A 26285-nucleotide genomic window follows, 5' to 3' on the forward strand; every position below is an offset into this window, starting at 1 on the left:
ATTGCTCATCTTCACTTTACCAAAGTCACCTGCTTTGTACGTAGTGAAGAACTCTACGTGATAAGTGGCATGAAACGAGGCTCCAAAATCAACGATCCATTGAACTCCAGGATTATCTACTAGTAGACATTCACCTCCAAGTGACAGGAACTCACACTCATCATGAGACACCGCAGCAGCAACATTGTTTGTGTCCTCCTTTTGTTGATGAGTAGTGTCTTCTCTTGCTTCTTTGAATTCCCGCTTCAATTTGTTACAATTTTTCTTCATGTGGCCTGGAACACTTTCCATTAAACCTTGTTCTGGATTTGCTAATACTCCTTTCGTGACCTCTGGGTCCTTTGCTCTTGTTCCTTCCTCTCCTTTCCGCAACGAAGAATTGACCATTTTCTGAACTTGATGAAGAACTCCTTCTTGTTTCTTCATTCAACATATTATCTTTAATATTTTCCATAGATAATACACCATTAGGAGCAGAGTTACTTACAGTGACAACAAATGTCTCCCAGCTATCTGGTAATGACCCGAGCAGCAGCCACGCTTGTAACTCATCATCAATCTTCATGCTCATCGTGGCTAATTTATTGAGTACACTCTGAAAGTTGTTGAGGTGCTCGGTCACTCGAACGTCTCCCCGATACTTCATGTTGATGAGCTCTTTAATGAGAAAAGCTTTCTTGGCAATAGTCTTTTTCTCAAATAAGGACTCCAGCTTCAACCAAAGCTCATGCGCGCTGGTTTCATTGGCAACATGGTGAAACACACTATTGTCCACCCATTCACGAATATGACCGATGGCTTTGCGGTTCATCTTCGTCCAAATTTCTGGTGAAATCTCACTTGGCTTGGCATCGTCTCCCTCAATCGGCTCATGCAAATCTTTGCAATAGAGAATATCCTCCATTCTCGGCTTCCAGGTAATCCAGTTGGAGCGGTTGAGTCTGATCATGGTACTCCGTGATCCTTCCATTCTAGCAGCTCCCAGTCAGAACCAGGAGCTCTGATACCACTGTTAGGGAATGCAGAAGAATGAACTGAAGAATGGAAATCGAAATAACTCACAACCACAAGCGAAAAATAAAATGAAAGAGAACGCCGGGATTTAACGTGGTTCGGCAAAGTGCCTACGTCCACGGGTAGCAACAATAAAGAACCTTCACTATACAAAGAAATGTTACACTAAGAGAAACACTACTACAAGACTCACACTTGAAGGGATACACTCTCACACACTTTATTTTGCTACACACACAAAACTCTTTACTTGGAGTTTTCTCTCTATCTCTAACTCTTGATCACACACAAGATGATCTCTCCATTATTGTTCTTCTATATTTATTGCACCACTTCTCATGCAAATATATATGCAAACATCTTTGTGCAATTCATGCATTTGCATGTAACATGCATGGAAGCAAAGTCAATCTTCTTCCTTGATTCATGCTCAATGTTGGTATGCTCATCAATGCAATCTTATTTCTTTGTCAAACAAATCAACCACATACCACCATAAGGTGGTAGATTTGTTTCTTACCTTCAACAAAGGTTGCTCCAAGTTTCAACAAAATCAACTCCATCAATTAATGGGTCACCAAAGCAATAGGTGTGCTTGATTTACTCATGTGAACATCACATAGTTTTCACGCCTCCGTTAGGGAGGGATTGACCCTATCATATTCAAGTATTTGCTAGTAGTGGGTTTTTGCAGGATTTGTGGATTGCTGGAACACCCGGTCTCGGGTTGTCAAGGTCTCTTGGACTTGTCGGAGTCGTTACCTCTTTGACACGTGGCAAGTTTCTAATTGTGTTCGGGTAACCCATTTAGCGCAAGTGGATTCAATTGGCCTCATGCATTGGTCCTGATACCTCGACGGCACCTAAGCTCTCTTTTTCTTTGTCGGGTATGACTCAAAGTGAGCTAGAGGCACAACTAGTGATGCCGGCAGTGCCACAAGTGTTAGACCCAGAGCCAGTAGTGTCGGTGGTGCGTGCTATATGATCATTGGGTCTGGATTCTTGGGTAAGGGAATATAAATTGGTCCTTTTGAGATTTTTTCTTATTCAAATATTTTTTTCCCTATTACAAAGGATAGCTTGAAAGTCTCACCGGCCAAGAGAATGAGGGAGAAAAAGAAGAAGGGAGGTCATCGCCCAAGTTCTAAGAACAAGCCTAAGGTCCCAAAGGCGGGTGATGATTGCCTGGTTTTGGAGGAGCTAGTGCTACTCAGTGAGGTGATAAGTGGTAGTGTTGCTAGTATGATGGACGAACCTGGAGTGATTCCTACTCAGCCATTCCGTCTTTGTATAGGGTGATTCCAGAATAAAAATAAGTGAGCGGCGTCTTACAAATTTGATGCAGTTGCCTTAAAATTGATCGAGACAATAAGGTCATTGCCAGCAAACCAGCACAAACATAGATCAGCTGGTCCTGATCACCAAAAAAACGCAAAAACTATGACACCCGGGTCCCACACACTTTACAATATCATGAAACAACTATTAGTCTCGTTACTTAACGGGACCGTCACGGCCCATCCCCCGGCCCTCCCTCGTTTCCGTCAAAACACCTCGTCTCTCTCTCTCTCTCCAGTCTCCCCCCCTCCTCCTCTGCTTCCCTAACGTCGTCGTTCCCCCAACCCCCAGCTAACCGTAACGTCCGCCTCCTTCTCTAATGGCCTCCTGTGACGACGACTTCTCAATCCTCGGCAGTAACGACTCAAACCCTAACCACCGCAACCCCCATGCGCCTCCCGCCACCCACCGCATTCCCCCTCCCTACGCCGCTCGCTTCGCCACCCGTTCCAACCCCCAGCTTGTCGTCACTGTCTCCAGCGGCGACAAGACCAACGCCGCCGAAGATCCGGACGACGGCGAGGAGGACTACGCTGACGCCGCCGCGTTCAACCCCTTCGACAGCGGCACGGATCAGAACGACGTCGCGTCGAAGCGGAAGGACCAGTCCGATGAGCTCAGCGATGGAGCCGGCGGCGGCGGCGGAGGAGGAGGAGGAAGCTCTTACACCGTCATCCGGAGATCGAAATCCTCGGCGGTCTCCGCCGGAGATTACCGGAAGGATCGGGAGGAGTGGAGCGACGGCGCGATCGCTTGCCTTCTGGATGCGTACATGGACAAGTTCACGCAGCTGAATCGGGGAAATCTGAGAGGCCGAGATTGGGAGGAGGTCGCCGTCGTCGTGAGCCAGAGGTCGGAGAGACAAAGCAAGAGCGTCGAGCAGTGTAAGAATAAGGTTGACAATTTGAAGAAGAGGTACAAGCTTGAGAGGCACAGGATGACCAACTCTGGAAACTCGCCGAGTCATTGGCCTTGGTTCAAGAGAATGGAGCAGATCGTCGGCAATTCGTTGCCGGCAAAGGCGACCTCTGACGATGACAGAGCGGTTACTTCCTCCGGTGGCACTATGAAATCAAAGAGGTCTGGAGATTTCGGTTGTTTTAATTTTGGTGCATTGCGTTGTGGCTGATGGTGTAGTATAGTTGCTTACTCTCTTTTTGTTTGTTAGCAGAAATGCGAGTGCGATTACTAGCCCTGCACCTCTGATGAATAAGCAGCTGAAAGTGAGTCTTAAATGGCGAAGAGTGGTGTTCAAAATCAGCGGCGCTGCTCTAGCTGGCACCGCTGCTAACAACATTGACCCCAAGGTTTGTATGCACTTCCGATATTTTTTTTCGAGTGATCGTGTTAGCTTGTGAGTAGTTTGTCTTTGCTGTGTTACTTGCATTGAACAAGTGTTGATGTGTTTTTTGATTGCGCAGCTGACAATGCTGATTGCGAGAGAAGTGGCAATAGCCTGCCGCAGTGGAGTGGAGGTAATGATGTCTGTGATTGTAATTTGTGAATTTCTGTGTTCACCCTTCATTTGTACTTATTCAAGCTTGGTAAATTTTAGGTGGCAATTGTTATTGGAGGTCGCAACTTCTTTTGCGGTAATACATGGGTTAATGAAACAGGTTTGGACAGAAGCGTTGCATACCAGACTGGGTTAGTGTTATTGCTCATCTTGCATTTTGACATTGTCCTTGTGTTTTTGGATCATACCACCTGTTACTTAGGATTATGATCTTTAAAAGGTTTAATTAGCAATAGGGTATCCGAACCTGGGGATATGCCAACTGGTCGACTGGGATACTCAGTTTCCCTTGAAATATTATCCTGATTTTCACATTTTCTTAAATGAAGAAGATCAGAAGGTGTTTGGGCCATTCTTTATTTTCTGAATTGTATGGTACCAATCCTTTCTTTTTCCTCTTTCACATCTTGGCCTATAGTTTAGATACTAGCTGATTCCTCTCTTTGCTTTTCAATTAGGAGCAATATGATCATTTATTTATTCTGAACTAGAGCTGCTTGTCAGCATGCCTTGCATGGTTGACTTCTCAGGGAACTCATGAATTAGTTGTCTTACTAGTCTTGTATATGTATCCTGGAGGATGTATCATTTCATATCCTTATGTGTTCCAGTCAAATCACGCATGTATTATGTGACTAATTGCCTGGATTGGTGAGGAGACTAAGCGTAATGTGTGAAGGGTATAATAGAAGTAATCTGAATTAGGAAGAACATTGGGTTTGGTACTTCGGTGTCCAATCTTCAGCAACTTATTGCTAGGGTCATTAGAAATTGCTTAGTAGTGTTTATGATTCCGAATTTTGTGCCCACACATTACATGACCTAAACAAGTTGATTCTCCCATGTCTACCAGCATGATGACAACTGTAATGAATTCAATACTGCTCCAGTCAGCATTTGAGAAAATGGGAATCCAGACTCGTGTTCAAAGTGCATTTTCTCTGCCAGAGCTTGCTGAACCATACAATAGGCAACGGGCCATCCGGCATCTTGAAAAAGGCAGGGTTGTAATATTTGCTGGAATTGGTGCAGGCACTGGAAATCCACTCTTTACAACTGACACAGCTGCAGCACTCAGAGCTTCTGAAAGTATGTCTCTGTACCTTTTGACACTTTAAAATATAATACACCAGATTTTGAACTATTGTTCTACACCTCAGCTCTTAGAACACAGTCACATGGTACATACATGAATCCTCGCACCCTGAATCTGTTTGACTTTTGATAAATGTTTGTGACATTCTTGATTTTCAGTCCATGCAGAAGCAGTACTCAAGGGTACCAATGTTGATGGTGTGTATGACCGCACTTCGCAAGACAATAACTTTACGTTCCAGCACATCTCTTTTAGGGATTTGGTTGTCAGAGGCGAGCACAACATGGACACAATGGCACTGACCTTATGCGAAGACAACAGGATTCCAGGTAAGTACAGTCGTAATTGGCTTCAGACTTGTGCTGTATCTTGGTGCAGGCATTTCCCATTTCCAGTACATAAATGATAAATGCATAATATTAGCAATGTAGACTAGTGGGTTATTTCATTTTTTTTAATAATAATGAATAATTGAGTCATCCAACTGTCTACACTTTGTCATCAAGCATGGGTCTAAGAAACTGTGAATGGTAGATCACTCAGATAGTGCCATTGTTCATGTATACAGGGGATGAAATACAATTTATGTTTATGTGCAGTTGTCATCTTTAATCTACTAGAGACTGGAAATATATCAAAAGCACTTCGTGGAGAACAAGTTGGTACCCTGATTGATCAGGTAGAAAGTCTGAGCTAACGTTTATAAATCCCGGAGCTGTTGTATGGTTAGGTAAGTAGCCCTAGGTAGTTTTCAAGTTGGGAGTACTCATGGTTGCTGGCCACTTGCTGAGACTGCAATACCATGCCAAACGATTTGTCACCTGACTACATGCAGCGGTAGAGTATAGATTCTAACTATTGTAACATTAGCTAGTTATTGATGATTACTTGATTGATGATCATCTTTAAGTTATTAAGGCGGTGCTAGTGTTCTTTTTATTGTCTTGTAAATCGTATGAACTTGGTGACAATATTTCTTTCAGGAAGATTGTTGATGCAGATGAGGATAGCTTCTCCATTGGTACATTTAGTATGTAATACTACATGTGTTCTAAGTTATGATTCATGAAACAGTGAAATTATTGTTGTACTAATCTGTGTGAACTTTAAATCCTATATATGCATCTTAAGAGTTAAAACTCCTAGATGGCTTTATGTCTGTGTACGATCAGTTCTATCAAAAGGTAGATGCTTGAAAATTGTCAAATCCAGGCAAGTGTTAAATGCAGCAGCAATGATATTTGAATTAGGATGATAGAGTCGGGATTTGATATTCCTCTTCCCTTTCGTATTGAACCGTTGGTCGGAAATGGTGTCAAAGCCGCGGATCATCTATTAGAAAGTGTTTTCATTGAATCCATCGTGAAGTTCCGTTCACGTTAGCACACACACATGTTAAAGCATCAGCCTCGCTTCTATTTCACCCAAAGGGAGAATTAATTTAGCAGTGTGATACTAAACAGTGGTAATGGAAATGTAAAGAATGGTGCAGACAAAGCTTTTGCCGACTACAAGTCGCAAGTTTTAATTTGACTAGGGACAAACATAGGCATATTATTACAAGCTACATTACATTACATAATAGCAACCGATTAAAACTAGTAGGTAAGAATGTAAGATGATCCAACTCCTCACGGCCTCACCTGCAACAATTTGAAATACAAGGACTTACAGATACTACATTACATGGCAGAGCACAACTGAAGAAGAACAAGGCTTGAGAACGAGCCACCAGTAGCAGAAATTCGCAGCGAGACAATGCAAAACGAGAACGAGGATGAACTACAGAAACTGAGATTTACGGCGCAGGAAATGAATAGGCAATAGGGGGATCAGCAAGAACGATCAAGCTAGTCCATCTTCGGTGGTGGGAATTGAAGGAGACAGCGAATTGCGAGAATCATCGTAGTCTTCACCAAGAGGAGATCTCTCTACTCTTATGTCCTCAATCATCTTAGCCACTTCAGCCATAGTAGGCCTCTTTTCAGGCTGAGGCACCACACATGCCAATCCCACATGGAGCATTGACACAAGCTCCTCCTCAATGTTCTTGTACCGAAGAAGTTCCTGATCAAACACCTCCCCAGTCCATTCTTCCTTCACCACAGACCTCACCCATTTCGGCAGGTCCACCGCCTGCTCCTCCTCATCCATCCGTGGATGAGCAGGAGAAGGGTACATGGAAGGAGCTCTCCCTGTGAGAACCTCCAACAACAAAACCCCGAAGCCGTATACATCTGCCGTCTGCGATAGCCTCTTGGTCTCTGTTTGCTCAGGAGCTTTGTATCCTCCCAGCCTTGCAATGGCGTGAACCGGGTTCAGAAGCAGGGATAGTCCAAAGTCTGAAATGCAAGCCACACCGTTCTTGTCAAGTAGAACATTGGAAGACTTCACATTCCCATGCGGAATTTTCGCAGCACTAAACTCTGTATGAATCCGAGCTAGTCCGCGAGCAGCACCCAACATCAAGCTGATCCTTGTAGTCCAATCCAAAGGAATTCTCCCCGGGCCGCGATTATCTGGTTACAACAACAGAAACCCCAACAGTTACAGCACAAAAAACTAGCCAAATGCTCAACAGTTTTGATAATGTAAATTGCAAAATACCAATTACCATGAAGAAGTGAATGCAAGCTTCCATTAGGCATATAGTCATAGACAAGAAGCTTCTCCTCCTTAGCAAAGTAATAAGCACTGAGCCTGACCACATTAGGGTGCTTAATCTTCCCAATCAAATCCATATACTGCTCAAACTCTTTCCTCGCACAAGGGTTAGCATCCTTGAGCCTCTTCACCGCCATTGTACAACCATCATCAAGCACGGCCCTGTACACCGTCCCCAAGCTCCCTTTCCCCAACATCTCCGCCGAGGCCCGTAGCAAGTCCTCGAGCTCAAACTGCTTTCTCCTGTCGAAAAACACTAGCTTACTCCGATCAGTAGCATTAGTGCCATCACTGTCACCTCCCCCATTATTAGCATACACCCTCTTTTCACCCCCATAGCTACTCCCACTCTTCCTCTTCCCCGCTTCGCTCCCCACAATAGAGCTCGAGCTTCGGTCTCTGGCGCAGTAGTGAGCCAAAATGAACGAAATGATGACGAGAACGGCTACACAATTAGCTATCACAATTGCTACTATTGCACCAGGACTCAATCCTTTTCTTGATGTTTTTACTTTAGGCTCGTTTATGATGCTTGTTTGTGGCAAAGAGCTGGGATTAGACGGCACCGTTTCGGAAGAAGCCGCCGAGGGAGGGCTGTTAGCTCCGGTGAAGGAGCAAGCCGGTAACGGAGACGAGCCGCAGACCCCTTCGTTGCCGGAAAAGCTTTCCTGGCCGAATTTTCTGAGCAAACCTTCTGGTAACTTTCCGTAGAGCTCGTTGTTGGTTAGATTGAGCTCCTTTAGGTCGGGGAGGGAGCCTGAGATGTCAGGGATCTTGCCGGAGAGGACGTTGTTCTGGAGCCGGAGCGTGAGGAGCCGGCTCAGGCGGGAGAGGCCAACAGGGATGACGCCGCGGATGTTGTTGTCGGAGAGGTCGAGGCGGAGAAGTCGCCGAAGCGAGAAAAACTCAGGCGGTATCTCGCCGGAGAGGTCGTTCCCTGAGAGGTAGAGTAGCTTGAGGTTGGTGCAGTTGGCCAATGGCAAAACGGTGCCGTTGAGGCGGTTGTTGTGGAGGTCAAGGAGACGGAGCTGGTCCAGCTGAGCCAGCGAGTCCAGTGGGCCGCGGAGGTTGAGTGAAGGGAGGTAGAGGCCAACGACTCGGAGGTTGTTGGTGGAGCACCGGACTCCGAGCCATGCAGCGTCGCAGGGGTCGGGTCCGGTCCAGTTGGAGTGAAGGTAGCCGTGGGTGTCCGTCTGGAGGCGGAATTGAGTTAAAGCTGACGTGTCGTTCTGCGCCGGAAAAGAGACTGAGAATGAAATGAAGCCCAGAAGGATAAGGAAGGCGAAGGCGAAAGGATAAGGCTTCTTCTTCATGGCTGTGTGAGCTTAGGCGGGAAGAGAAGGAAAGAAGACAAGAGTGTTATTCAAAAAAGGAAGACTGAAGAGAGATGATGATAATAAGTGGGGAAAAGAGAAATTTATTTATTTTACTTTTTTAGCTTTTTTATTTTTTACTTTGTTTAATTTTTATTTTTGTGGAGGAATGTTATGATTATGGGGCGTATGGGGTGCTTTTGGGGAGAAGGGGTATGATTAAAGAGGAAGAATATGAGCATGGTATGGTTGTGGGAATCATTGATGTTTTCCACTCCTTTCATGTGGAATGAGTAAAGGGATGTAAGAGAAGGGTACATCTTTGTCACTTTTTCTTGACCATAGGCAAAGATGAGTCGTGGTCCATGGCGGCATGTTAGACACTAGTAACACACACAAGTTGGTAAATTGGGTATGACATTGTTTGAGGGAGAAGTGTGTGCTTGTTGACAGCGTTTTCGGTACTCTACTAATCTTAGATACTTGCAATTTGTATACATTTTGAGTGATGTTAGTTAAATAGAGTTAAAAAGAAATTTTAGAAGTATTACTTAGAACTTAGAAGGATTTCTTGGTGATTTCTAAACTCCTTAGCTTTTACAAATGATCTCGTAATAGTTGCATAACGCTACTATTATTAATAACAATTGCGACACCTTGTGCCCACTAAGTGATTTGTTTAAAAAAAGAATGATCTCGTAATAGTTTATAAACTTCAGTAAAAAGATAGATGAATCAAAATTTAGGAGATACATTTAAAAATAAAAAATCTGCCTCACCCAAGTAGTGTCTAAATTCTCTAACCGACTCTCACATGTGCACTCACCAGTCATAATTTTGGCTAATTGATCGAAGTGGGTAGCTCCAGTAGACCCATAGATCATGGAACAAATAGGGTGGGTAGGCCCAACCACCACACTACACGTATAGACGCGAACCCCCCTCGTTACCGTACGTGCGACTCTCACCGCATACGGCTCGCACAAAGACTCCTAAATCCATCCCGAGCCTTTTCTTCACCTTCGGTCCCTTTGGCGCCTCGATCAAACTTGCGTTCCCGGCCTTCGCCTATCGTATGTATCGACTTGGCTTCGTCCAGAACCACTGCACTGAGATAGACAGACTTCGTCAAGTTTACTAAATCTAGGGCGCGGGTTCGGCCTGGGCTTTTTTTTTTCAGGACCCGGGCCCGGGCCGATTGTAGTGTGACGGGCCGGGCTTTTTTCTTAAAAAATCAGGGCTCGGGTAAAACCCGGCCCGGGTAAAACCCGGCCCGGGTCAGTTAATTGCAGGGCCCGGATAAAACCCGGACCGGTAACATCCGGACCGAGCCCGCCCGGTTTTTTGAGCCTAACTCTGTTTTTGGCTGGTTGGCGGCCAATCGGCAATGCGAGGCGACGACAATGGGAATCATGAGATTAGAATTAGTTAAGTTTAGGGTTATTTGGTTATGTTCCAGTGTCATTGTATATATTCTATAAGTTTAGGATCACTTACGAAAGACAATTACAAAATAACACCTAATGTCTCGGGTTTCCGGGTTTTTTTTATTTAAAGATTTGAAGGCCCGGGACCGACCCGGACATAACAAAACCCGGTCCGTTTATCACATGACAACATATGAGCCCGGAAAAAAACCCGGCCCGCCCGGACGGGTCCGTCGGTCCGGTCCGGGTTTTTTCTTCTTCTTTGGGCTTTTTGCCCAGCCCTAACTAAATCTAAGGAATCAATAGGCAATTGCTACTAGGCGACTATGACTACTTAGTTTTTTACAAAAGAGAAGGAGTTATATGGAGCATTTCAATCATATTAATGCTTCTACTTGGAAGTCACTATTGACCAAATCGATATTGTGTATAACTACATAAGCCAACCTTACATCCATTTACTAGGCTAAAACTACTACTCGCATTCAAATCCAAATTCAAATTCAAATTACATCAATTTTGCCTTCAAAATCTAATCCATTCTCAGCCTCATAGTTGGGTTTCTGTCATATATCCATACACATATAATAGGATCTCCTACCTCTCAGATTCAAATGTCTACTTCTCTCTGTGAATATATATCAAGAATCAATTGTCTCATTCTGACTAAAGTTAATGTATACTTGCATACATGACCGTTTGCATTTGAGCAATTGATATTAAAATGAAATTGACGTTGACTCCCTCCAATAATCTCATCTGCTATTTTAACCTAGGTAGCTAGCGATCAAAATCTTACCCATAATATGAATTATCATCGTTCTTGGCGTTGGACTACTTTGTTAGGCTTTTACATAAAGGAGTTGCATGATTAACTTTGCCTGTTGTTGCTTATTAGTTATTAGTTATGACCACTTTGAGTCTTTGGAAAGCAAAGTGTTGGGTTTCCAGCCCATGTGTTTCCGGTAAGGATAGAGAATCCTTATTGATGATGATTTACTTGTAGAAGGAGAACATGTTTATCCTTATTAGGATTATGATTCATATTTGGTGAGGAAACATGTTTGTCCTTATGACTATATAAGGAGGGGTTATGCTCTAGGTTTAGGCATCACATAGATAAAAAGCAACGTGTGTTACATTCTCGGTTAGAGGGTGAGAGAGGGCAAAGAGGAGAAAGATAGGAAGAGAAGAGTATTCGTTTTCTTAGTCTTTCTTGTGTATCCATTATTAATATAGTGGAAGTGTGTGTTTCTGTCCGGTGGATGTAGGCAAAGCTATTTGCTGAACCACCTTAAATCTGTGTTCTTATGTTCTTTTCTTTGTGATTGTTTCTCTTGGTTTGCTGTGCTTGTTCTGTTTCTCTGACTAACTTGTTGACCGATACACTACAAGTGGTATCAGAGCCTAGTTGAAGGTTGGGTTCGGCTGAAATCGGTGTTGTTAGAATGGATGATGATGTGAAATGCATAATGATCAAACTCACGCACAAGAATTGGGTGACGTAGAAGCCAAGAATGGAGGATATCATGTATTGTAGGGATATGCATGAGGCCATAGAGGGTGTGGCTGCAAAGCCAACCAATATGACTGATGAGAAGTGGCGAAAGTTACACCGGAAAGCAGTTGGTACGATAAGGCAATGGGTTGATGATAACGTCTTTCACCATGTCTCGAAAGAAACTGATGCGGAAGAACTCTGGAAGATATTGGAGTCCCTATTTGAGAAGAAGACCGCTGCGAAGAAAGCATTCATTATCAAAGAGATGGTCAACATGAAGTTTGATGACAATAGTAGTGTGGCTGTGCACTTGAACAATTTCCAGAATGTGACCAACCAGTTGTCGACAATGGGTATGAAGGTTGATGATGAGCTACTCGCATTGCTGTTGCTAGGAACTTTGTCGGATAGTTGGGAAACTTTCGTGGTAACCTTGAGTAATTCTGAGTCTAATGGTGTATTGTCTATGGATACCGTTAAGGATAACATGCTTAACGAAGAACAAAGAAGAAAAAGTGTTGGCACATACAATGAGCACGCAAGAGCCCTTTATGTGAAGGGTAAAGACAAGAATTCAAGTCAAAGGTTTAGTGATGATTGTCACTATTGTGGCGAGAAAGGCCACATGAAGCGGATGTGTCGAAAGTGGAAATAAAACAAGAAGAAAGACAAGTACCAAGATGGTGAAGATAATAGCTATACGCCTATACTGCTTGTATTTCAGATGTTTCGGATGAACTTCTTACTTTACAAGAATGTCTATATGTGGGTGACAAGATTGGTTCGTGGATACGGGTGCAAGTTGTCATGTTAGTTCCAACTTGGAGCTCTTTTCTACATACAAGGTAGATGGCTTTGGGATGTTAAAGATGGGCAATTCAAGCTACCCCAAGATTTCGAGAATAGGAGATATTTGCATCGAGACTAATTTGGATTACCATATGACATTGAAGGATGTGAGACACGTTCCGGATCTACGTGTCAACATACTGTCTGCAAGTGCTCTTGACAGGCAAGGTTTCACCCAGTTTATTGGTGATGGGAAGTGGAAGCTTACGAATCGATCGTTGGACGTTGCTAGTGGAGAGTTTTGTCATTCCTTGTACAAGACACATAACTTGGTGTATAAAAGATGACTCGAGTGCAATGGGTGATACTTCTTCGGACATACGGCGTCATGGTGACGGCCATATAAGGAAGAAAAGCGTTCTGGAAAAGTGGTCTCAAATGTCCTTTTCCAATGGGTTTTCTGACCAGGGTGAAGATGGTCAAGAGCTGTTCCACCAACAGGGACATGGTGATGAGTTGTTCGATCAGGGAGAACCTGATCAGAGGGAGCTGCATGCTCCAACCACATAGTTCTGCATCAAGTCAGCTTGGGCAAACTCCTGGTGATGGAGTCGCGCCGGTGTACCTCCCTCATGGTCTGGAGGGGGAGATTGTTGGGTTTCCAGCCCATGTGTTTTTTCCTAAGATGGTTTCTTAGAGTATGGTGTTCCGGTAATGATAGTGAATCCTTATTGATGATGGTTTACTTGTAGAAGGAGGAGGCTTTACAGCCTACCACTATTAGGATTATGATTCATATTTGGTGAGGAAACATGTTTGTCCTTATAGCTATATAAGGAGGGGTTATGCTCTAGGTTTAAGCATCACATAGACAAAGAGCAAAGTGTGTTCCATTCTCAGTTAGAGGGTGAGAGAGGGCAGAGAGGAGAAAGATAGGAAGAGAAGAGTATTCGTTTTCTTAGTTTTTCTTGTGTACCCATTATTAATATAGTGGAAGTGTGTGTTTATGTCCGGTGGATATAGGCAAAGCTATTTGCTAAACCACCTTAAATATGTTATTGTGTTCTTTTCTTTGTGGTTGTTTCTCTTGGTTTGCTGTGCTTGTTCTGTTTCTCTGACTAACTTGTTGACCGATACACTACACAAAGTTGGTCTATGCATACCAACCTTACTGTCCTTACATGATATGATGAGCACCAAAAAGACCAACCTAAATTGTCATTGAGCTGTGTTCTCCCTGCTCTATATATGACCTTAAAATCGGATCAATCAAATTCTATGCAACAGTACGTTGCGTACAAGTATCTGAATGCAGAAATGGTGAGAAGAAGAAATAAGAAGATACTGTTACGTTCTCAGCAAAAATGGAGTAACTTCATGCCTTCATGTCTAAGCACTATAATGAGTATAATCTGAGTCTCTGAGACTCCCTGTATAAGACTTTTGTGAGTATCAAATATTTGCAATTCGTAATTGTCTAGATACCATTTGAAGATATAAGATCTACAATACACAAACCTACACCAATATGATTATGTCAACCACTCGAATCAATTAACGTTTTACATATACAATTACGACTCCTTAAGTTTAACCCGAGTTCCTTTAGAGACATCCGATGAAATTAGAATGATACAGAGAGATTTGACCCGAATGCATATAACAACTAACATGCCATGACTATATCTGAGAATCTGTTAACAACATTACTAGTGTGTCATTTTCATTATATAATAAGTAAGAGTATCAATGGAAGATCTAATAGAATGTTCATTTAGGGTACACACTTTATCTTCCCAGTTGTCAGCTGATCATCATCCTTGGAGTAAAGTCATGAAGCTCATGGTGTATCCAAAAGCGAAGGAACTGCTTACCCAGATCATAGTCTCTTCCCTCTATATTATTCTTTACTTGCTTGTTGGTTATGATTTAAAATTATGACACATGCAAAAAAGAAGAAAAGGGGAGAGATTGATGGCGCGATTGGCGTTCTAATTTTTGTCTGAAACAGCAGACAGAAGCTGTAGTAGCCAACAACAAGAAAAAAAGTAAGCAAAAGCTTGGCTGTATAATTTTTCGAATTATGGGGGAGATAATGGAAAAAAGGGGACAAAGTGGTTGTTATTTATGTCTTTCAGTATAGACAATTAGACATAAAGCCAAAGCAGAAGATTTCACCTGCACTTTTTTCTTGGTGCTTTGAATAAGTTTCCCTGGAAGACTAGAACCCCATTATTATCTCCTTGTTGTCAGTTTAAGATTGAGCATCAGGAATGATCCAGCTTCGTACCTGTAATTAGGAATTTAGGATTAAGCGATTTGCTTTCTTATCAGACCTTAACTTACTGTAATTTACAGAAGACAACATAGATCCAATGAAACCAACTTTCTTGTCCCCAACACCTAAGTATTGTGGTAAGCGTCTTAATAGTTACTTGAGATATAAGCAAAAAAAAAAAAAACATAAACACACCAAAGTTTATAGTGGTTCAAACAAAACCTACATTCACTTTGATCTCTCTTGAGCGATTTACTAATACTGAAAAATTTAGGTACAAGTACTTATTCAAGACATTAACCCCTCCATGTCTAACTCCTATCTCTCTATCACCGCTGCTCTCTAGATTTTCTGTCTCACTCAACCCTAAACCCCTACAACCCTATTTATATCAATAAGGGGTGCTGATATAATAATAGATTAGGATTACTAAACCTAATACAAATCCTAATAGAATATTGAAAGATTTACTTTTTCAAAACATATAGAAAAACAGTGCCAACTTATTTCCTTTTTAAATCTAGATTTGATTACTGAATCCTAACTCTCTAGCCTGCGTCAATGAGCCAAAACACAAGAGTAACGTGAATTGGCAAAGAAAAGACTAGATTGCCATGTTCCACTAGATAGAAAAGCTCAAGAGGACCAAGCAAAATCATAGCTCTTGTGGGATGCCCATGTTCATTTCTACTTCCATATAGAACTTTTGGTACAGTTCAGGACGATGAGAGTGATTACTCAGGACGATGAGACTGTTCGTTGATTCGTCACACCTTTCAACTCTGTTGGCCACTTATAGCCCTGAATTTTGAGGCATTAGAGCTTAGACCAACCTAATGGAAAATCATCCACATTCGGGAACCTCTACGAAATTAGGACTGGGACAACAAAGCACATCCCTATTGCAGACACTCTACTATCTTTTACGAGGAATTATAAATATACTATACCAGTTAAGGGCTTAACCATTGATATATAGTTACATAACCACCAAGACAATGAATGAAACAATTTTGACAAAGGTTTACGCACCGATAGGATAATCGACTCCAGCAAATGACTACCTGCTGATTCTTTCTGGTTCTTCTGGATGATAGGGTACCAGAAGTTGAGGCCTAGCATGATAATGTCTACTCGGAGGTTCCAGATATCCAGAAAACGTAGCAATTCTCCTGAAGAAAGAACGAGTTGCAGCATTCTGGATAAGCAGAGTTTTGGGTTCATCTTACAAGTTACAACCCAACAAATTACACCTCCACTATAGATGTTGGGGGAATTTCTGAAGAGGCATGTTAAAGAATATGTATTAGGCATGCAGGCACTTGCCTCACATGAGTTTGGACAATTGGACCGGTCACTTTCACTCCAGAGAACCAACAAGAGCAAGTGATGTAAAGAACCTAACAACATCAAACCCAGAGATCATACCCCAATTTTCAGCCACATGATGCAGTTAGCAGTTACAAGATATATGGCTTACATTCAGGTGTTGCCCCAACTATAAATACCTGCTTCCACTCTGAACTGCTTACAACAAAAAATGTCTGAAACCTTACTTCAGAAGGATGAGGCTGCTCCCAGAGAGCAATATTCTAGACATGAAGGCTGCAACACTGTGAAGCTGAAAAAAATGCAGGTGAGGCGGAGGCTTGCCCGAGGTGGTGAAAACAAACCACCCCAAGATGTCCCCCGCGGTTACTTGGCTGTGGTAGTAGGGGAAGCGAAGAGACGGTTTGTTGTAAGTACAGATTTTCTGAACCACCCAGTTTTACGGCAGCTGCTAGACCAAGCATATGAAGAGTACGGTCATGCTACCCCTGGCCCTTTAGCTATACCTTGCGATGAGTTTCTCTTTGAAGATATAGTTCACTCTCTTAGAGGTAGTACAAGCACCAATCCATTCTCTTGCCCCTTCATGGCTTTCTGAGAAAACGACCATCAAGCTTGATTTGATCATTGCAGCCCTTGTAGAAACAGAAACAATAGCTATTTGGATTACATTTAATTACCACAACACCAACCGTACTAGTTAGTAATAGCAATCCAAATAGCAGTGTCAAGTGGCATAGGAACTAGGATGTACGAAATGTGCTCAGACGTGTATCAGTATATTGTTTTACATTTATCCTTCCATTGTTTTATGTTCCAAAAAGGTTCAGGCACAGGTCAAATACCAGTTTACAAAGTCATTCATTTCATTTTCAGCAATCTTTTATTATGTCAAGATCTATTGAGAGGGCAGAAATACATAATATGCCTGCAACTAGAACTCCCCTATAAAGATCAAATATTGTAGCAAGATTCAAGCTAACTGAATTTTGGACATACAAATAAGTAGAGACAAAATTTTACCCTGATTAAAATTGTTGCATGCTAACCTTCATTTCCTTTTAAGCTCAAATCGCGTAAGAATATGAAAATCTAGTAGATGCCAGACATTGCCAAGAATTCCCTCTGATAGAGCATGATACACTTGTTTTGCAGCTACACGATGTTCTTCTAAAATTTTAGCATCACTCAATAACTTTCTGAGAGCTTCTTCAAGTTCCAATCCAGCAGAAACCTGAATGGCCATTGACATAGAATGCCCCAGAGATCAAAGATAAGCAAAAAAAATTTGTACTGAGTAGTTGAAATTTAAGATGTCCTTTTGATGAGCAACGATCGAGAACTATTGTTAACCATGTCCCATGTTAGATGGAGATATACTATGTAGAAACTTTAAACATTTGATGACGAGTAAAAAAACCGCTAAAAAACTTATCTTACCCACAAAAGCAGAGGCCAATATGGGTGACACAGTGTACTTATTAACATTAGCAAAATAACAAATAACGCTAAACAAAATCAACTCTAAACAAACTTGAACATTGCCATTTCAATACAGTTGACTTAAATTCACAGACACACACACATAAATATATAGATTTTCTCAGGTACGGACTGTCCAGATTAGGCCATTCTGGCCACCGGTGACGCGGACGGTGCCAACCGTGCTCCCCCCCTCTCGGTGATTCCATCGGTGCCGGCCGGAGCTCCATCGGCGACCCACAGCGAACGGAATGGCGAAATTGTCGGAATCTTCCCAGAAACTTGATCTTTGCAGATTCCGACCGCCGTGTGTCGCCGATGGAGCTCCGGCTGACACAGACGGGATCACCGGGAGGTGGGTAGTGTGGCTGTCGTGGTCCGCCCCGCCGTTGCAGCCTGCCGTCGCCGGAAACGGCGTATCCGGATGGTCCGGACCTCCGTAGCCAAGAAATTCTGTATATATATATATATACAGTCCCTATCCAGAGTGAAGGTTCACTCTGAAGTTTCAGAGTGAAGTTCCAATTTTGGCACACTTTTCGGTCAAATTTTTTCACCATAAGCGATTCAATATTTAGTTATGCTATTCAAGATCATCTCTATAAAGTTTCATCCAATTTGACAATGATTTGAGCTTTCAAAATTGAGATTTACACGAACGGTTCACATTGAACAGTTTTAATTCATTCATTGATTTAATCTAATTTCAATACTTTAACGATGTCCGAATTAGATGAAATTTTATAGAGATGATCTTGAATAGCATACCTAAATATTGAATCGCTTATGGTGAAAAAATTTGACCGAAAAATGTGCCAAAATTGGAACTTCACTCTGGATATGGACTATATATATATATATATATATATATATATATTTAACCTTGCCGAATGTAGAGATCCTGACCCTCGAATTAGGAAGTGGTCAGTTCTACCTGAGAACTCTTGCTCATCAAATCATTTGTATAGGCTCTTGATCGTATTTTCATAAGATGTTATGTATGTTGTACTTAGGGGTGTTAATTGAAAACCGAAAACCGAAAAATAACCGAACCATAACCGCACCAAATCGCAAAAAAATCCGCACCAAACCGAAAGATTTGGTGTGGTTTTGGTTTGGGATGTTTGGAAACCGAAACCGAACCGAAAAACCGAATATATATATATATATATATATTATAAAGAAATTATATTATTTATAGATATATTTAATATACATAATTAAATATGTTATCGATCGAGACCCAAACTTTATCAAAATTCGGTGAATTTTTTACCATATCTGTATTTATATATGCTGATCACATCCGACGGTCGAAATTTAATAATTTGAATTTTAGATATTGGAACCACAACATATCTACTAATGTGGTATAACTTGTTTAGTGGTCTTTTTGCAAATGTATGCATTTGTGAAGCAACTATATCTTATAAATAGAATTTTACAAATCTGTCTGCATGATGCGTTACGTATAGTGAAATATGAATATGGTAAAAAAATCACATATTTTCGATAACGTTTGTGTCCCGATCGAGACGGTCAACCATTTTTATGCTTGTTATCCCCTATGGGGTGCCTTATCCCTGGAAGGTAAAATTTTTGAAAATTTTACACGAGCTGCTACATCACATATATGTGAGTGTTTGCATGAAAAAATCCACCAAAACTAGTTAAGAAGGAGGGGGTAAGAACAAATTCACTTAATTAGATGAAATTAAGTTAATGTTGACCACATCGATCGAGACCCAAATATTATCAAAATTAGATGAATTTTTTACCATATCCTTATTTAAATATGTTGATCACATCTGACGATCAAAATTTAATATTTTGAATTTTAGACATTGGAACCAGACCATGTCTACTAATGTGGTATAACTTGTTTAGTGGCTTTTTGTAAATGTATGTATTTGTGAAACAACTATATATTATAAATAGAATTTTGCAAATCTGTCCACATGATGCGTTACGTATTATGAAATATGATTATGGTAAAAAAAATCACATATTTTCGATAACGGTTATGTCCCGATTAAGGCGGTCAACCCTTTTTACGCTTATTATCCCCTATGGGCCTATGGGTAGCCCTATCCCTGGAAGGTAAAATTTTTGAAAATTTTACACGAGCTTCTACATCACATATATATGAGAGTGTGCGTGAAAGAATCCACCAAAACTAGTCAAGAAAGAGGGGGTAAGAACGAATTCACACTTAATTAGATGAAATTAAGTTAATGTTGACCAGATCGATCGAGACCGAAATTTTATCAAAATTAGATGAATTTTTTACCATATCCTTATTTAAATATGCTGATCACATCTGACGGTCAAAATTTAATATTTTGAATTTTAGACATTGGAACCAGACCATGTCTACTAATGTGGTATAACTTGTTTAGTGGCTTTTTGCAAATGTATGTATTTGTGAAACAACTATATATTATAAATAGAATTTTGCAAATCTGTCCACATGATGCGTTACGTATAGTGAAATATGGTTATGGTAAAAAAATCACATATTTTCGATAACGGTTGTGTCCCGATTAAGGCGGTTAACCCTTTTTACGCTTACGCTTATTATCCCCTATGGGCCTATGGGTAGCCCTATCTCTGGAAGGTAAAATTTTTGAAAATTTTACACGAACTTCTACATCACATATATATGAGTGTGTGCGTGAAAGAATCCACCAAAACTAGTCAAGAAGGAGGGGGTAAGAACGAATTCACACTTAATTAGATGAAATTAAGTTAATGTTGACCACATCGATTGAGACCCAAATTTTATCAAAATTAGATGAATTTTTTACCATATCCTTATTTAAATATGTTGATCACATCTGACGGTCAAAATTTAATATTTTGAATTTTAGACATTGGAACCACAACATGCCTACTAATGTGATATAACTTGTTTAGTGGCTTTTTGCAAATCATGCATTTGTGAATCAACTATATATTATAAATAGAATTTTGCAAATATGTATGCAACTATGCATGATGCGTTACGTATAGTTAAATATGGTTATGGTAAAAAATCACATATTGTCGATAACATTTGTGTCCCGATCAAGGCTTTCAACCATTTTTACGCTTATTATCCCCTATGGGCCTATGGATAGCCCTATCCCTGGAAGGTAAAATTTTTGAAAATTTTACACGAGCTGCTACATCACATATATGTGAGAGTGTGTGCGTGAAAGAATCCACCAAAACTAGTCAAGAAGGAGGAGGTAAGAACGAATTCACACTTAATTAGATGAAATTAAGTTAATGTTGACCACATCGATCGAGACCCAAATTTTATCAAAATTAGATGAATTTTTTACCATATCCGTATTTAAATATGTTGATCACATTTGACGGTCAAAATTTAATATTTTGAATTCTAGACATTGGAACCACAACATGCCTACTAATGTGGTATAACTTGTTTAGTGGCTTTTTGCAATTGTATGCATTTGTGAAGCAACTATATCTTGTAAATAGAATTTTGCAAATCTGTCCGCATGTTCTTTTTATTTCGTTAAGAATCAAGTAGATAGACAAAGAAAGAAACTCCGATTTTCTTTACAAAATAACCGAAAGAAAAACCGATATAAACCAGAGAAAAACCAAACCAAACCAAACCGAACACAATTGGTTTTTGAAAAAAAAAAGTGAAAAACCAAACCGAACCAAACCGAATAAATAGAACGGTTTGGTGTTCGGTATCACCTATAAACCGCACCATTCACACCGATTAACACCCCTAGCTGTACTCTTGTGTAATCTGGTTAGTTTAACCTATAGTATGAGAAAATGATGACTGAATAGTCAAAACAATTAAGTTCAAAGTACTAGAAAATGATAAATTTCATTCTCTTATACTAGATATGTGCGAATGCTTTTGATGAGACTTGCTAAGTTATTATATTACATGTAAACTTATGAAGCATTTGTAAGGTTTAGAGCTATATTTGTAATCTTGAAATGATATTTAAAGAACAGAGGATAGAAATTATTCACACCTGTAAAACTGAGAGAGAATTTAATCGTTGCATTTCTAGTACCATGCTTGAAAAATGCCCGACATGCGGACCTGAAAAGACAGGATAAAACAAAACATCTATCACTGTGTTTTGTGATAAGAATAATGATTAATCTGGAAGTAAATGTTCACCGGTCAAAATGGCACAGCCAGCAGCAGCAGCTTCTGATATGTTATGACCAGAAAAACTAGGAAAAAAGGAACCTCCAATTACAGCTATCGGAGTCAACCTATACATGTGTCTCAGTTCACCTATATATCAAGGATGCAAACATATAATGAGAAGAATAATATTCCTGAAGCAATTGGAGGAGAATTTAACTATAAAAAGTCTACGTCCTCATCTAAAATTTGTCTGAATCTCAAGGGGGTATAAGATTATAAAATAAGCTGACCTAATGTGTCCACTACCAATATATTTGTTTCTCCGACAAGTTTCTGATGCTGAGACCTCAAAGCTACACCATGTCCTTCTCTCCATAATTTCTGCAGCACTTAAGAAAACAGTATAAAGTATGATTAATACAATTAATATTGTATAATTAATTTCAAGTAGTAAATCACAATGAGGAGAATTGTAGGTCATCAAGAATTAAAAGTCAAAGAGATTGCACTTAGTCATACTTGAGCAATATCTTTTCCATGCTGTGGATGCCGAGGTACAATAATTGTGAATAGATTAGGATATTCTTGCGTCAGCACTTTGTGAATGCTTAGTATCACTGCAGGTAGTATTAGTGAGTTGTTCAATCAACATGAATCAACTAGCCATGAATTACTAATATATGATTGTAAAGATGAAAACCACAATAAAATCAATAACGAATTGAGGATTCATATGAAGAACCCAACCCCGCTGGAAGAAATTTATCGTAACATCTCAGACTAATTATGACTTTCCTATGGGTTTCACTAAAAAAGAACAAATGCTATTCCTATTCCTATTCCTATGGTATCACCAATATATCAAATGGCTGTGTCAGAATAAGATTACTTCACACTCATACTGAGTGAAGATGTAAAAGGAAGTGACAGATTAGCACAATGTCACTAAAAGAGAGCTAACAGATGGTGGAATGGATCATAACATGAATCATCCAGATAAAAAAAACATGATGACAGTTAAAAATGATGTTACAGGACTTAGTGGCACCAAATGAGAATCATGTCCATTGCATTATACAATCAGGAAGATGGTATGAAACAAAAATTAAATTCTGATAATGAGGTAAGATGACAGAACAGAAACTAAGGTTAGGTGGCAGAAATTCACCTTCTTCTTCCCCCTTATGTATAGAAGAAGCCATCCAAACCTGCCTGTGGGAAAGTTGTGAGGTCAAACCTTCAGTACTTCTCATCTCTCCCTCACAATTGTCAAAGTCTTCAACAACTGAAGAGAACATCTGGATTAGAGCTTAATATAGATAATCAGCTTCTTTTGGAGTATCTAATATGATTTTGGTCTCCATTCTTTTAAACTTTCCAATTGACTCTTAAAGATAAGAGAATAAATAATAAGCTTCATCTCCAAATGTCAAGCCCTAAAAATTGTAAATTCTCATTTTGAAGAATACCACATTTCAGGTCTCCAGAAAAGTTTATGACAAAAGGTGGGGCATGTAGTAGCTGAAAGTGGATAGCTTGCGTAGTGCTCTGTACCATGCAAAAAAATCAATTAGAGAAATAACAACAGAAGCCACAGGTTACTGCAATTTAATGTATAGCAGCACATACCAATGGGGCAATTAACGAAAACTTAGAGAGCATCAGCGAAATAAGAGGAAGAAGCACTGGTCCTGACCAACGTTTGAAGGATTTAGTTGAAATCCGTGCATTTAATAACGCCAGCATGATCTGAAGGGAATGTTGATACCAGAAAGAGCACATAAGTATGCCAAAGTTATAATCATATCACAATTCACACATAACATCAAAGCAAGCTGATCAGCATATTGAGAAAAAACAAGCGAAGTAACTATTTTCACGCAAATAAGCGCATTGAAGCAAGCTTTGGGGGTGAGGGTAACAAATAGAGCCCTTTAGAGTAATATTAAAACGTTATACTTGGGTGATATTAAGTTTCATTTACCATATGCCAAAATATATTAGTGAAAGCACATCTGTGAGATATAATACTTACACCCTTTTCCGAAGCACTGATGATCAAATTCGGCCACAGCTCACTCTCCATTAACACAATTGCACTCGGCTTCCAATGACCAAGGAATGTATCCATAGAAAAAGGGGTATCAATCGGCGCAAACTAGTTCAACCAGAGTTTGAGTACATCACAACCAGAAAAATTCCATCTTTTCATTCAATCAGGCCACAGAGACCAACACTAATACATTGCAACATAACAGTAAAAAGTACCTGATGAATAACACTAGCCGGAAGACGTTTATTAATTACTTCACTGCACATTATAAAGTGAACAAGATAATTAATTGTAAAATTCCAAAGATACAAACTTGACACTTCTTTGAGAAGTAAGAATAAACTTGACGTAATGTTCAGTCTTACAATGCAGAAAACGTCGTAGTGGTCATCAAAATGGTCAAATCAGGCCTCTTCTGAATACATTCTTTGATGACAGGAATGGCAGACATTCCTTCCCCTGCTCTCAAAATTTCATCACCACCCCAATATCAGAACCCAACTGATTTATCTGAATGAAAAGAATTAAGTAAAGGAATGGGGTTTGTGGATACCTAAAGAGACGGCGTGTAACCAGAGGAGTGGGCCCGGAGGTCGAGGGAGGGAAGGGCGGCCGAGGCGCTCGGGCCAGCGGAGAGGGTGCTCGAGGCCTCGGAGTTTACGCCAGTGGAGGTGGAGGTAGAGCAATGGAGACAGGCCATGGCTCACCGCTCTGTAGATGTTGTAAATCAACTTGCCCTTCGTTGCCAACATTGCACCGAGTAGAAGAAAGTGGTTCACTTCAACTCCAAGTTCAGGCTGTTTAGCAGTTTTGCACTTTTGCTGTTGAAGACAAAATGACGGGAAATCGGGGGATAACAAAAGGGGTTTTTGATTTTTTTTTTCGTTTCACGTTCAAGAAATTGAACTGTGGTCATTTTTAGAGCATCCGCACCTATTAAATGAGCTTGTTCAAACTAAATTTTGTTCAACTAAATTGATTTTAAAATTTTCTCAATCAAATTAATTTTCCCATACACTCATTTACAATCTGTTTGAACAATTTAATTTTGTCTTGTTATGAAATGATTAAAAATATTTTACCGGATACACTTACAACAAATTATAATGTTCCACGTGTCGTTATTAATTTGATATTATACAAGATTTCCGATAGATGTTCGATTAATAGAGAATTGACACGTGTTACTGCCACATGTCATTGTCGGAAAAATAATTGGACCATAAAAAATAATTCGACCAATTGGCTATAAAAAATTGTCTAATATCACTCATTCTATACTCACACCATTGTAAAGAATCAAAGCAGATTTAGGATCATTCAATCTAAACACTTGCAACATTTCCTTGTTCATGCACCAATGAATCCTTTCAACTTTCACAATTTTTTCAGGCGGAGATAACGTCAACAAGAAGAGGATGACCATATGGAGCAATCATTCGTCAATCAGGTGGTCATGGAGGAAGCACAATACGACGATGAACCAATACGGTCAAGCGGTTCACATTGCGGTAAAAAACCGAATAAGCCACGTCAAAGGCTATCTAGGGGACACAATCTCATGGAAGATTATTTCATCAAATGTCGAGTCTTCAACACACAAGACTTTTGCCGGAGGTATAGGATGAGCAGAGACCGATTCAACATTATCATACGAACCTCTACAACTACAACCAATCTTGGCACCAAAGAGAAGACGCCACTGGTTTGCTAGGGCTACTTCCCCAACAAAAGATAATTGGGGATCTACGAATGCTGGCGTATGGGTCAGCCGCAGATCAATGTACTGAAATTACAAGGATGGGGGAATCGACTACCCTCCATTATATGAAGGAGTTTTACAGGCAAGTGGTTCACCTCTATGGTCCAAGATACCTTCGTAGTCCAACACTGGCAGACCTCACGCGACTACTAGCTAAAAGCGAACGCCGAGGCTTTTCAGGTATGATTGGAAGCATCGACTGTATGCACTGGGAGTGAAAAAACTGCCCAACCGCCTATTAGGGAGCATATTCGGGTCGAAAGGGTCGTCTAACGGTTATCTTGGAGGCCGTGGCCTCCTATGATACGTGGATATGACACAGTTTTTTGGGTGTCCTGGAGCTAAAAATGACATTAACGTGCTCTACCTATCGAATGTGTTCTCAGAGATCCTTGTCGGAAGAGGCCCAACTACCATCTATGAAGTCCACAGACAGAGGTACTCGACAACTTATTATCTGGCTAACGAAATATATTCAAGGTACTCTACATTTGTCAAAACAATTCCCAATCCCCAAACGCCACAAGAGCGCTCTTTGCAAAGAAACAAGAGGCATACCGGAAAAGATGTGGAGAGGGCATTTGGCATCTT

The 26285-nt window shown here is 40.6% G+C and overlaps 3 protein-coding genes and 1 long non-coding RNA gene across 6 annotated transcripts; 1 reads left to right on the forward strand and 3 right to left on the reverse strand.

Annotated features, from left to right (window-relative positions):
* Positions 1–2576: 2576 nt before the first annotated feature.
* On the forward strand, positions 2577–6058 carry LOC126797730 (uridylate kinase PUMPKIN, chloroplastic). Its single transcript, XM_050524434.1, has 7 exons — positions 2577–3432; positions 3524–3659; positions 3774–3827; positions 3908–3999; positions 4722–4957; positions 5123–5293; positions 5564–6058. Exons 1-7 carry the CDS (start codon positions 2672–2674, stop codon positions 5659–5661), a joined length of 1548 nt encoding a protein of 515 aa, XP_050380391.1. The 5' UTR covers positions 2577–2671; the 3' UTR covers positions 5662–6058.
* A 393-nt stretch (positions 6059–6451) lies between these two features.
* On the reverse strand, positions 6452–8983 carry LOC126797715 (leucine-rich repeat receptor-like protein kinase PXC1). The gene is made up of 2 exons (XM_050524419.1): positions 7579–8983; positions 6452–7483 (listed from the first exon to the last, which is right to left on the reverse strand). The coding sequence occupies exons 1-2, from the start codon at positions 8939–8941 to the stop codon at positions 6810–6812; spliced, it is 2037 nt and encodes a 678-aa protein (XP_050380376.1). The 5' UTR covers positions 8942–8983; the 3' UTR covers positions 6452–6809.
* Positions 8984–14246: 5263 nt separating this feature from the next.
* LOC126797783 (uncharacterized) lies at positions 14247–16472 on the reverse strand. The gene is made up of 3 exons (XR_007672467.1): positions 15969–16472; positions 14837–14948; positions 14247–14660 (listed from the first exon to the last, which is right to left on the reverse strand). It is a non-coding gene; the product is annotated as an uncharacterized LOC126797783 (long non-coding RNA).
* A 267-nt stretch (positions 16473–16739) lies between these two features.
* Positions 16740–24740, reverse strand: LOC126797744 (probable 3-deoxy-D-manno-octulosonic acid transferase, mitochondrial). Of its 3 annotated transcripts, none has more exons than XM_050524453.1 (13): positions 24486–24740; positions 24298–24391; positions 24148–24190; positions 23915–24037; positions 23509–23628; positions 23349–23427; positions 23048–23164; positions 22399–22496; positions 22170–22260; positions 21907–22026; positions 21755–21825; positions 17315–17499; positions 16740–16859 (listed from the first exon to the last, which is right to left on the reverse strand). In XM_050524453.1, the coding sequence occupies exons 1-12, from the start codon at positions 24682–24684 to the stop codon at positions 17317–17319; spliced, it is 1338 nt and encodes a 445-aa protein (XP_050380410.1). In that variant the 5' UTR covers positions 24685–24740; the 3' UTR covers positions 16740–16859; positions 17315–17316. The 3 variants fall into 3 exon arrangements, with proteins under 3 accessions (XP_050380410.1, XP_050380409.1, XP_050380411.1); XM_050524452.1 differs by having other exon boundaries at positions 16764–16900; XM_050524454.1 differs by lacking the exon at positions 23915–24037 and having other exon boundaries at positions 16764–16900.
* Positions 24741–26285: the final 1545 nt, after the last annotated feature.

This window comes from Argentina anserina, chromosome 6, assembly GCF_933775445.1.
Source record: "Argentina anserina chromosome 6, drPotAnse1.1, whole genome shotgun sequence".
Taxonomy (NCBI): domain Eukaryota; kingdom Viridiplantae; phylum Streptophyta; class Magnoliopsida; order Rosales; family Rosaceae; genus Argentina; species Argentina anserina.

What these genes read in the sequence shown, in the direction of transcription:
- LOC126797730 (XM_050524434.1), top strand. Translation starts at nt 2,672, where the DNA reads ATGGCCTCCTGTGACGACGACTTCTCAATCCTCGGCAGTAACGACTCA. An exon ending in GGCACTATGAAATCAAAGAG is followed by an intron (nt 3,433 to 3,523) that starts GTCTGGAGATTT and finishes GTTTGTTAGCAG; the next exon opens with AAATGCGAGTGCGATTACTA. An exon ending in CGAAGACAACAGGATTCCAG is followed by an intron (nt 5,294 to 5,563) that starts GTAAGTACAGTC and finishes GTTTATGTGCAG; the next exon opens with TTGTCATCTTTAATCTACTA.
- LOC126797744 (XM_050524453.1), bottom strand. Translation starts at nt 24,684, where the DNA reads ATGTTGGCAACGAAGGGCAAGTTGATTTACAACATCTACAGAGCGGTG. An exon ending in TTCTGGAGACCTGAAATGTG is followed by an intron (nt 23,165 to 23,348) that starts GTATTCTTCAAA and finishes TGTTCTCTTCAG; the next exon opens with TTGTTGAAGACTTTGACAAT. An exon ending in ATTCTCTCTCAGTTTTACAG is followed by an intron (nt 17,500 to 21,754) that starts GTGTGAATAATT and finishes ATGGCCATTCAG; the next exon opens with GTTTCTGCTGGATTGGAACT.
- LOC126797715 (XM_050524419.1), bottom strand. Translation starts at nt 8,941, where the DNA reads ATGAAGAAGAAGCCTTATCCTTTCGCCTTCGCCTTCCTTATCCTTCTG. An exon ending in CTTGCATTCACTTCTTCATG is followed by an intron (nt 7,484 to 7,578) that starts GTAATTGGTATT and finishes TGTTGTAACCAG; the next exon opens with ATAATCGCGGCCCGGGGAGA.